Below are 11,933 nucleotides of genomic sequence, written 5' to 3' on the forward strand. Positions count from 1 at the left end.
ACCATCCTCCTTGTGAGATCCAGGAAGATGTTTCTAAAATACCAATCTGCCCAGGGCATTCCTGTCTTCAGTTCCTTCCTGGACTCAGTCTCCTCCAAGAAGTCACTGCTCCTCAGCCTGGCATCCTCAGCTCATGTCCCAGCCTCTTCTCTGCATACCTCCTCCCCCCTCCAGGCTCCCACTCTCCTGACCTCTTGGACATCTTTGCAACATGCCATGTTTAGCCTCACCTCTGGGCTTTGCCCATGCTAGTCCCTCTGTCTTGAATGCTGTTCCATGCTCCTTTTTGCCTGGTTGACTCCTACTCCTATTCATGTTGCAGGTCTCAACTTAAACCTCTTCCTCCAGGAAGCCTTCCTAGCCATGCCCACTTTGGGGCTGGGTTTGGCCCCTCTGTGCTGGGCTCCTACGGGACTCCGCACCTGCCCAGACAGTTGCCAGCCCCTGGCCCATCTCCCTAGGGACCGAGGGAGGGTCTGATTCACTGCTCTGTCCCCAACATCTGGGATAGTGGCTAGCCCCAAGGGACTGCCGGTGAAGGCTTCCCAATGAGAGAGCGAGTTCCCAGTGCAGAACTGGGGTGGAGGACAGAAGTATGAATTTTAAGGCTCAACTGGTCCTCATATCGTCCACAGGCCCATGGGGGCCAGTTCGGCATAATACGGTGGGCCAGGACATACCCCTAGCACTGGACTATGGGGCTTTGAATCCTGGCCCTCCTACCTACACCCAGGCAAGTTTCTCAACCTCTCTGTGCCTCAGCAGCCTTAGCTGGGAGATGGGCATAACCACAGCCCCCACCTCATCCAGGTGTTGAGAGGAAAAGGGGCCAGGAGCCACGGTGAGTTCTTAGAGCGGCGGCTGGTGCCAGGTCAGCGCTCATTAAAAAACATTTGCTCTTAGTGTCCCTCTTATTATTGAGAGCCCCAGCAGGAGAGGGAGACTGAGGCACCGGGGAGTGGGGGGAGTGACCGCTGGAGGCCACCAGCAGGAAGGTGGCCTTCCCGCCCCAACCCACATCCCCACATACCACATGAGTGTCCCCCCCACACACACACACTGACTGCAACCCTGAAGACCAGCTCACACCAGAGTCCTTGCACACTCATCCTTAAACTGCCACCCTCCTGGGCACTCAGCACCTACTGGATGTGTGAAAAAGGCACATGCTTAACCCTCCCGCGTCAATGTCCTCTTCTGTGTGACGGGGTAATAACAGTGCCCACCTCCTGGGGCTCTTGGATGGATTAAATGAAGTGGGATATGGAAAACATTTGGCACAATCCCAGTATAGGTTAGACTAGGGATGTTCTTAGTGTATGACAAACGGGGTTCAAACTCGGATCCTGGCTCCTGCTAAGTGCACCGTGGTCCTGCGGCCCCGGGCCCCAGAAAAGAGAGAGATAAGCCTATGAAAGGTACAACAAGCCCTCTGTGCTTCACGGGCGTTTGTGGTTTACAAGGTACTTGAGCAGGAAGTGATCATTCCACGTGGAAAGAAGCTGGTGCCTAGGAGACATTGAGCCCCTGCCCAGAAGCACAGGCGGCAGTTGAACCCCAGCGGCTGACTCCTGCTCCAGTGCTCCTTTAACTGAGGGGTGAGCCCTGATTCCGGCTGACCCTGTGCGCACCGACCCCGGGGCCAGTCTTGGCTAGAGCCCTGGGCTGGTCCTCACCCCTCTCCACTCTCCGGGGCTGACAGGGCCCAAGGCCCAGGCGGCGTAGGTAACAAGGCTGAGTGCTCCTCCATCCCCCCAGTCCTTCCATCCCCACCGGACGCTTGTGGCCCTCCGGCCCAGGAGGGACGAGGCAGGAAGGCGCCCAGACTCAAGGATTTCACGCACTGGTGAAATTTCCAAAAAACACTTGGGGACTGGTTGTCAACTTTTTATTTTGCCAAGTAAGGACATTTGAAAAAAAAAAATTCCCAGCCCCATCATTTCATAAAAGAAAGGACATAATCTCAGACTAAAAGTCCTTTAAATGGAATAAATTTAGCCTTATGAAAAAATCACCACATTGTCCTTATTTCCCTGGATTTTGCCTTAGGCCACTGAGAACCGCATGGGTCGGCTGACATATCTGAGAGGCACTCGGAGCTTGGGCTTGGGAGTCACACAGGCATGGATTCGAATCCTGACTCCACCATGGACAAGCGGTATAATCGGGTGCATGTTATTTTCCCCTCTCTGAGCCTCACTTTCCTATCTGCAAAATGGGAACATAATAGTATTTGCAAAACGCCAGCTCCTGGGAAGAAATCAGGCAAGCCGTGGCTCCCAGCCAGGGGTGCCTCCCTGTCTCGTCACTGCCTATGACTCCCCATTGCCCACGGGGCAAAGCCCACCTCCATCACTTGATGATCCAGGACAGGGTAGACAGAGGAAGGGAGTTCCACTTCAAAGCCTTTGCTCCCATTGTTGCCTCCAAGTGGCGTGCACTTGGGATAAAAATCACACCAGCTCCCGGCTCAGTGCCTGCACACAGAGAACCTGGGGTCCTTTCTCCAATTTCCCTCTAGTTGGCACAATGCTTCTCGTCCTTATAACCGGCCTCAATGCCACCTTCATTCCCCGGCTCGGCAAACATTTACAAATCACCAACCACATGCCAAGCACGGTGCTCAACCCCCACCTCCCAGACCTCACAATCTGATGCAGAAGAACGCACAGGGCTGGGTGAGCCGGGCTCTGGGGAAGGGTCCCCCATTGAGCCTGGGGTGGAGCGGGGAGTGATTCCAAGAAGAGGTGGTCCTCCAGCTGAGAAGTGAAGGATGAAGAGGAGTTCACTAGATGATGGATAGGCCGGGGGAGGGAGTTTCAGGCCAAAGGAAAAGCACAAAGAGCATTAAACAGCACATTTTGGGGACACTACAAGTTGCTTCTTAGGTGAGTAACAAAGGATGCTTGAGGGACGCCGGGGTGGCTCAGTCGGTTAAGCGTCTGCCTTCCGCTCAGGTCATGATCCCAGGGTCCTGGGATCGAGCCCCGCATCCGGCTCCTCAGCAGGGAGCCTGCTTCTCCCTCTCCTCCCTGCTTGTGCTCTCTCTTGCTATCTCTGTCTCTCTCTCTCTCAAATAAATAAATAAAATCTTAAAAATGCTTGAGGGAGGGGATTCCTGACTTGGGCAGTGAGGGGTAAGGGAGTCACTGTCGGGGGGACTGGGGAAGCGTAGATCAGAGGGAGAGGCTGAGTTTGAGGTGCCCACAGGATGAGGGGGCAAGGTGTCCACAGGAAGCTGCAGGGGATGAAACTGCAGAGGGCCAGGCTTTCATCCCAGAGAGGACCCCCAGTGTCACAAGAGTACATGAGGGCGCTCCCCGCCCACACAAAAACTCTGTACAGTGAGGAGGACACAGGACAGAGCCCCGAGGAACCCCAACATTCAACGGGCAGAGAGAGAAGAGCCAGAGAGGCCGATTGAGGAGAGTCAAGGGAAGGCCCAATGGGCTTAGACCCTCAGGGGCAGCATGGCAGCATCCCCGGGAACCCTGGCCTGGGTTTGAATCCTACCTCTACCCCATATCAGCCATGTTGACTTGGGGCCTTCATTCCCCTCTCTGTAAAACAGGGCTGATTTATTTCTTACAGCAAGGAGAATAAAGGGCAGCGGGGAGAGGGCCGACAGCCTGGGGCGGTCTTCAGCGCACCCCCAGGCTGCACCTCCCTCCTGCTCCTGGGCCCTGGGGCCCCCCTTTCCTCCCCTCCTGTCCCCCCACCAGACTGCCAGCAGGCCCCAGAAGTCGGGAAATTAGGCGAGTGAGTGAACTCGGGTGGAATTCTGAGGGAGACATCCCTCGGTCCCGGGGCCACTCCAGCACAACCCCCATCTCCTGAGGGGGCCTGTGTGCACTGTGTCCTCGGGCAATCAGGTCCTTTCTCCTGGCCTCAGTTTCCCCATGTGTGCTAAGAAGCCACAGCTCTGCTTGAGCTCCGAGCCCTTTCTGGTTCTGATGCTCTGCAGCAGGACGAGATGAGAAGGCCTATTTCTGCCCCAGGAGAGGAGATCCCACAGGGGTCTGGGTCCCCATTATGCCCAGGGACTGGTCCCTCTGGAAGAGGGTGGCAGCCGGGCCAAGGAGGGCAGGAGCAGAGGCGCCCGGAATTGTGCTGACCAAGCTCTTCCTTCCCCCCTCCTTTGCTCCCTGCCCCCTCCCCTCCCAGGGGACAGCCGAGCCCAGCAAAAAATAAACCCAAAGACAGTGACCTGGGGAGGCCTGAGGCTCCCAGGGAGGCGTGGCAGGGAAGGAAGGGTGGCAGAGAGGCAGCCTGTGACCACTCCCCCCCAAAGCTGAAGGGTACCCGCTCTGACCCCTCTCCCCCATCCCCCAGAGCTCGGGCTCAGAGGGAGCAGGTTCTATCTACTCTCCATCCTCACCCTGTGAAGGAGGGGTGCTACTTGCTTGACAGGGATAATTAGCAGAGTAAATCTTGTCCAGGCCAGCTAGACATGGGTCCGAAAGTTTTGGGAAGGGTACCCCAGGGAATTTCACTCTACCTCCTGGTTATTGGGCAGTCCTTCCTACTGTCTGACCTCCATCCCTTATGCTTCAGTGGGAATCATGCTCCATTTACCTCCAGCAAGCTTTCCCCCTTTCCCACCTGCCTGGCCTAGATGTCCAAGCAGTCTCAGGAGAAAGTGCCTCCCCCACCCCCCCGCCCAGATTTCCCTGAAGAGATTGAGGAGGGCCCCTAGGCCAGAGACCCGACTCCACCCACTGTTCCCCAATCTCCAAGAAGGAAGGAAGAGGGAAGGGATTGCTGAGCTCCCTGCTCTCTTTACCTCCCTCCCTCAGGCACTGCCCACGGATTCCCAGCCCAATTAGTCTGCTGCCTGGGGCTGCCCCTCCCATTCCTTCCTCACCTCCCCCCACAGGTGCCAACCCCCAGGGCACACAGATCCTGCCCTAGGGACAGAGTTGCCCAGAAAGCCTGGAGTCCTGGGGGCACTTTATGGGGGCCCCAGAGGTCTGACCAGCACCTTCTCACTAGCCCCCATCAGAGCCCCAGCTGAGGGGCAGGCAGCCTCCCGAATGCCCTTCTAAGTGCTCCACGTCCTCTGAAGGGCCCAGGGAGAAGGTGCTGGAGATTCCCCTGCCCCCCCACCCTTCCTGCAAAATTCAAGGTCTGTACAGTGCCTCCTTCCGTTCCTCCAGAGTCACTCTGTGCCCAGCAGCCTTGGATGGTCCACGTTCCTGTTTAGCCCCATCTTACGGGCGGCAGGGGGATGAGGCTCTGGGATTGGGGAGGAGTGTGGGTGGGTACCTTCCCAGCAAGTGTTGAGATCTCTCAATCTCCTTTGGGATCCCCTGTCCCCATTCCCCAGGATGATATGCTCAGGAGAGAGTGGGGCATCGCCTCCTCTCCCAAGGGTCCCTGAGCACCGTGGCTCTACTTCCATCTCCCTGGGGCCAGGCTAGGTGCAGGTTTGACCGTGAGGCCCACACCTCGGCCATACAGTGACGCGGCCACGTACATCCTCCGCCCCCGCCCCAACACAGACACGTTCACACCCACCCCCAGACCTCTCTGCCAGGGCCTGGGAGAGGACGCCGGAAAGGCCAGTGGCCGGGCAGGCTCAGCAGCCCCTCAGTGGGCCCTGGAGTCCTAGGCCGGGCGCAGGCCTGGTCTGCCTCTCTCTGCCCCCCAGGCCTGGTACAGGTTGGAGTTCTGGAGCCACCGTTCACTAGCTGTGTGGCCTTGCACAAGTGGGTGGTGTCCCCTCACCAGCCTCACCGTCCTCAAATGTGAACTGAGGATCACGCAGGGCCTGCCTTCCCTAATGGCTGTGGGGGCTAGATGAGGGACTGCAAGGCAGGACCCCGCAGAGAGCTCCGGCCCCGCCCCCTGTGCACTCACCCTGGGCTCTGCGCTCGGCCAGCCCATGATGGGACCCTCCCAGGCAGAAGAACAGTGAAAGTGACAGCGATAGAATAACCCGGTGGCCGGTGGCTACCGCCCGTGTCCAGCACAGCGCCCACACTTTAACCCACTCGGCCCCGACTATCCCGGCTTTCAGATGACAAAATCGAAGCTCAGAGAGGTTAAGTAACTTGCCCAAGGACAAGTAACTGCTTAGGGTGGAACCAGAAGCGATCCCAAATCTGTCAACTCCGAGCTCATGCTCTTAACCCGCTGTGGGGCAGCCTCTGGAGAGATGACAAGTGCCCCCCTCTTTCTCACCCCAGCCCCACAACTCCCACACTTGGGACGTTAGGGAGGGGCTGCCCCCGAATTCCCTGCTGGGACCCTAGCCCGCAGGAGGGTCAGCCCTGCGCAAAGACCCCCGTGGGTGCGGTGTCGGGGAGGAAGGGCGATGAGCTGCTCCAAGTCCAGGGAAGCTCCCTGCGTGGCCTCCTTGGGGGGCAGGGGCAGGGCCCTGGCCACTCGCAGAGCCTTCCTTTCTCCTGCTCCCCAGGAGGTTTCAGCTCCCTTGACTGGCTCAGAGAACCTTAAATTAATCACCCACTCAAAGTGCTGCCATCAGCCCAAGAATAATCACCTCTTGAAACACTCCTGGCTCCAACATTTGGAGAATATAGGTTTCCACAGCAGTAGGGACTAAAGTCAGACATTCAGCAGGGCTTTCTCAACGGAAAGAATGAACGTACTATGGAGTTGGGGTGGGGTAGCAGTGAGAAGTCTAACTTGCTCCAGTGACCCCAAAGGAGAACTCGGGCAGGAGGACGCAAAGGGGCCTAAGGGGCAGGGAGAGGAAGAGAAGAAGGGATAGAAAGCTGGCAGGATGGTCTCTCCATTCGCCCCCTCCTCACAGTTCAGGCCAAACAAAAGAATGAGAACTGAAAAACAGCAGCACCAAAAATCTGGGTCACACTCCAAGACTTTCCCCATCATAAGGCCAAGTTCTTGGGGCATCAGCCTTCACCATCCGCTGGGGCAAGGAACAGATCTAAAGTCCTGATCTGGGAGGCAGAGGGCCTGGGTTCCTGGCACAGTTGACCACCGATCTGCCAGGTGTGACCTGGGATGGGTATCTGCCCCTTTCCATGCCTCAGTAGACCCAGCAGCACGCTGCAGGCCTGGCAGAAGGGTCCCAGGGGGCCCCTTCAGGGAAAGCAAAGGCCAGCCGAATTCTAGGAGGCCAGGTACCCTGCTCCCACGTGGCCCTGAGGCTGCCCTCCCAGGTGGGCACACAGGTGAACAGAGGCCTGTAAGGGCAGCCTGGTGCTGCTGGTGCAGGGGGCCTCCACACAGGTGCAGGCAAGAAACTTACGGACGGGGTCAACTCTCTTCTGTCCTAGGGGTCTGGGCTGGGGCTGCAGGCCCAGGTGTGTGTCTATGGAGTCACTGAGAAGGTGGGGGCAGCTCTGTATTAGATTTCTTTCATTGGCTGTATGCTGCAGGTGCATCTGTCTCACCCATGGCCGCGTGTGTCAAAGTTGTAGTGAGTGTGTGCATGAGACAGTCGGGCGTGCGGCAGGGACGTGTGTGTGTGTGCAAAGCCGAGTACAGCCCAAGTATGACCGCTTTGGACGAGGCTGGGCAGTTGCCGTCCATTCACACAAACTCTTGCTCCCTGCCCACCCCCTGCTGCCTGGGTGCTGGGTGCCGGGTGATGGGCACAGAGAAGATAACACAGGAGCGCCGCTCTGCGGGTCCTGGCACTGGGGTGCTGGCTGAAGCTGAGATGCAGGAGAAAGGCAGCTCTGAGTCAGACCTAGCCTCTCAGGATCCTCAGAGACCTCTCCTGAGCCTCAGTCTCCCCAACTGTCAAATGAGGAGGATAGCAGCCCCCACCTGGAGGAGGTGGTTTACGGAGCGCGCTTAGCGCGGTGTCTGGCGCACAACTGCTGTTCCATGCACGATCAGAAATTTCTGTTCCAACAGCAGGAGCCCCCACCCCCCCACCCCCCACCCCCGCCCAGGCAGCTGCAGGAAGCAGGAGGGACGTCCTCGATAGGGAGTCAGGAGTCTTGGGGTCTGGTTCCGCATCTGCTTTTGATTCACTGTGTGACTTGGGTCCCCAGAGCCTTAGTTTTCTTATAAGCAAAATGGGCTGTCCAAATGTGAGGACCCGCCGAGTGGGGACGCCTGAGGGCTCTGGGCCCCCTTTGCTGGGCTGATTTCCATCCCAGGCAGTGGTCTTTCTCAGATGGTCAGGGTGGGAGCTTGGAAGACTCCAGGGTTAGGAGTCTGAGGGCCCCAGGAGCTGCCGCCACCCTCCGCCCCTCCCCATTCCCACAGCTTCTGACCCCAGGGACAAGGCTGAGGAGGATGTTTACAGAGTGTAAACCTTCACATAGAGAAAGTGCTGGGCAGCTGGGGGCTGGGAGCAGCCAGAGTCTCACAGTGGCGCGGGGAAAATGGGGGGTAATGACCTTGCCCTGTATCAGCCCCTTCCAGCCCTCTAACTTTAAAAGGGAGGCTGGGGGCAGGGGGAGCTTTGAGAGGGTGCAGCGAGGAGGTAAGCATTCTCCTCCCCCCACCCCACCCCCCCCATCCCCGGCGAAGGCTCAAAAAGCAGGATGGGCAGTGATGTGGTATCTCTCAAAATTCAGAGAGCAGGGCGTGTGAAGGGTTGAGGGCTTAATCAAAGACTGGGATGCCGAGGAGGGACTGGGGTTTGGTGACAGGACCAGGGGCCTACAGAGAGGTGAGAGAGCTCGGAGAGGGGCCCGCAATCCCTCATTCTGGACCTCAACAAGGAGAAGACGGGAGTCAGCAGTTCCCAATTCCCAGAGACCGCAGCTGCACGGGCAGGAGAGGCGGGATCCAGGCTTGTCCTCTGGGCAATCTCCCACACTTCGGGGCCAGAAAATGTGCAGGTTGTGGGGGGACCTCGCCGGCAGGTGTGAGGCTGGCGTCCCCTGGGGTGAATGGACGCAGCTCACCCCAATCCTCTCCTTCCTGAGCCCTCCTCTTCCAGGCTTCTCTGCCGGGCTCCCCCTGCTAGGGCCTGAGTCTCTGGGAAGGGGGTGCTAGCTAACTGTGCGCACTGGGACCCCTGCACTTGAGCCGCCTCTGAGCGCCGCAGCGCAGGTGGGAAAGATTTGACGGAAAGTGCAGCAGGAGGGCTAGGAGTGCAACAGCAGGAAGCACTTCCTGGCAAGAACAGCCAAGACCCTACAGCGAGTGACTGAGAAACCCCACATCTGGAGCGCCTCAAGAACAGCAGAAGCCTCCTGTCTGGCCCCCTCCGCCAGCCCCAGGAATAACACCCATCTTTCACACTCAGGCCCTTGCAGCAAACCAAGCTCTTGCCCACCTATTACCTCACCCGAGACGGAGGCCCACAAGGTTGGGGTTTCTACCCCACTTTGACAGCGGAGACTTCTAAAAGCTCAGAGAGGCCCAGAGATCAATCCAAGATCACACAGCACCCAAGACGTGGAGCTCCCGACCCCTCGCTCCATTTGATCTCTAAGACAGACGACCAGTTCCCTGAGATCCCTAGCCCTCTGGACGTTTTCACGCCGCATTTCCTCTCCCCCAGAGCTCCTGAGATGCCTCATCCCTGGCCTCCCGGGGACAAGTGGTCAGAACAAGCCTGCCCCTGGCCAGGGCATTCCTGGCATCCGGAAAGGGCAGGATGTGGGGCAAAGGCGTCAGCAGATTTAGCTCCTGGAGAGGTAGGAGAGGCCCTTCCAGAGGAGGCGAAGACAGCGGCCGGCCAGCAACATGAGGCGGGTCCTTCACCTCCGGTGACCCCTGTGGGGGCTGAGAGGACAAGCCTCAGGACGAAAGACCCCCTCCTCAGAGGCCTACTGGCTTCCCCGGGCCCAGCCTTGCCTTGGAAGAGTCACCTCCCGTGGAGCCCATGGAAGGCACAGTCGCTCTCTGCGGAGTGTCTCAACCTCCTTGGGCACCCCAGGCCGCATGTGGGCAACTCGGCCACCCTTCACCACAACTCTCTGCAGCGAAAAATATCCATCCCGGACCCCTCAATGGGCCCTGGGGGTTGGGCTACTCCTAACAGTTGACCCCGACCCTAAGTCTGACCTCGTGTCCTTACAAACTCACCTCTGCCCCCGGCCTAGCCCAGCTGGAGTCTCTGCCCCGGGTCAAGGCTGCCACCCCCAGGAGCCGACTGGCTGACAGAGTTCTCTTCCTCCGCCCTCCCTGCGGCCAGGGGGCTCTTTGGCCGGCATTTTTCTCCCCTTCACCTCTGCAATTCTGCGGGCCCAGGGAGGATGGGACAGAGGCAGACAGGAAGACGGACCAAAAGACAGGTAGAAACAGACAAGTAGAAGACTGAGACAGACGGACAGGCAGATGGACAGGTGGACAGACAGGCACACAAGAGGGATGCCTGTCCCACAAGCGGGATGGAAACAGACAAGCAGAAGGACCACTGGACAGTGAAGGAGGTGGGGGAGATGAATGGACCGGCCAACTCGCACACAGGTGGGAATTCTGGCAGAGGGACAGCCAGACAGGCAGAAAAACTGTCTTGACAGTCAGGTGGACAGGCAAGGGGGCCACCCAGGAGACCCCAAGACCAGAGAGCCCTCTCTGAAGGCAGCAAGAAGGGATTAATACCGGTACATTTTCCAGGGACTGGAGGTCTTTCTCGGGCACCTCCGGGCATCCCAGTGCCAGGCCCAGCCCTTCAACTGATATCCGTGGGGCCTCTCATGTTCCCGGCGGGGCCAGGCCGTCCCCCAAGACTGAGCTCTAGGCTGCCAAAATTCACTCTTTACATCCAAGAGGGGTCAGTGTTTTTGAAAGTTGCAGGAGCCTGGCAAGGGGGAGGACGGGGCCCGCAGCGTCAGTGTTTCCAAACCGACCGCTCTCCTCTTTCTTTTTCCCCAGGGTGCCCGGAGCCAGGCCTGGTGCCCCAGCCAGCGGGCTGGGCGGGCTAGCGGGCCCAGCCACCGGGGCAGCCAGGGCCGCCCGCTGCTGCTGCCACTGGCCGGTGCAGGGTGGAGGGAAGGCTGGGTGAAGACAGGCACACGGCACACACGAGTGTCAGGGCTCAGGTGGCTCACAGGGACCCCCGAGCTCCTACAATGGGGGGCCAACCCGGACTGCCGTGGAGGCCATCCCTGTAGAGGGCCATCTCCAAGGGGAGCCCAGGTGGGAGCCCACTGTGGCAACAAAGTTGGGGAGATGGCAACAGAAACTGTGTGGGGGCCAGTGGGTCCCCTTTGTGTCTGGGGCACAAGGAGACGGGGGCAGGGAAGAGGAAAGGGGACCCCACTGTAGTGGCTCCGGACTGCAGGAGGATGGGGGACAAGAAACTGGATGTGGGGAGTACCTGGGACAGAGGAGCAGGGGTTGGAGATCAGAATGAAAATAGTTGAGGTGGGGAGGTCAGAAGCGAGGTCAAGCAGGGGTCAGGACCTGGGGATCAGGGTTAAGGTCCGGCTGGGGGACCAGAAATGGGGCTCAGGCCTGAGGGTGACCGAGAGGAGGGTCGGCCCTGGGAATGGGGGGCAGGGGGCGGAGCCAGGGCGGCCCGCGGGCCCCGGGGGAGCCCAGGCTCAGGCAGGGGCGGCGCCGGGCGGGAGCGCGGGGGCGCGAAAGGGGGCGCGGGGTCGCAAACTCACATGAAGACGTGGTAGACGAAGGCCCAGCCGCGGGGTCGCTCCAGCACGTTGTAGACCCAGTTCTGCAGGCGGCGGTACCGCTTGTGCGCGGCCGAGGAGCGCTGGCCGCAGGCGGAGCCCGAGCCCGAGCCCGGCCCAGGGAGGGGCGCGCCCGGCGGTAGGGGGCTGCCCAGGAGGCCGAGGCGGCGCGGGGAGCCGCCCCCGCCCGCCTCGCCCCGCTCGCTCTGCACCGCCGTGAGCGCCACCAGCTCGGCGCGGGGGGCGTCCCCGGGCGGGGGGGCCAGGCCGAGGCGGCGCGGGGGGGCCTCGGCCATGGGCGGCGCCGGGCGTGGGGTGGGGAGGCGGGCGGGGGGGTGGGGGCGCCGGGGCCCGGCTACGGTCCGGGGCGGGCGCGCGCGGGGCGCTCAGCGGCGCATGGCTCGG

The 11,933-nt window shown here is 59.9% G+C and overlaps 1 protein-coding gene across 2 annotated transcripts in view; it reads right to left on the reverse strand.

The window, feature by feature from the left end:
* KCNQ4 (potassium voltage-gated channel subfamily Q member 4) overlaps positions 1-11,824 on the reverse strand; it is a 53,042-nt gene extending 41,218 nt beyond the window's left edge. For both annotated transcript variants that reach the window (XM_032431711.1, XM_032431701.1), the window contains exon 1: positions 11,511-11,824. In XM_032431711.1, the coding sequence (XP_032287602.1) occupies positions 11,511-11,824 (314 nt within the window). The remainder of the gene's footprint in view (positions 1-11,510) is intronic.
* Positions 11,825-11,933: the final 109 nt, after the last annotated feature.

This window comes from Phoca vitulina, unplaced genomic scaffold (assembly GCF_004348235.1).
Source record: "Phoca vitulina isolate PV1807 unplaced genomic scaffold, GSC_HSeal_1.0 scaffold2, whole genome shotgun sequence".
Lineage (NCBI taxonomy): Eukaryota > Metazoa > Chordata > Mammalia > Carnivora > Phocidae > Phoca > Phoca vitulina.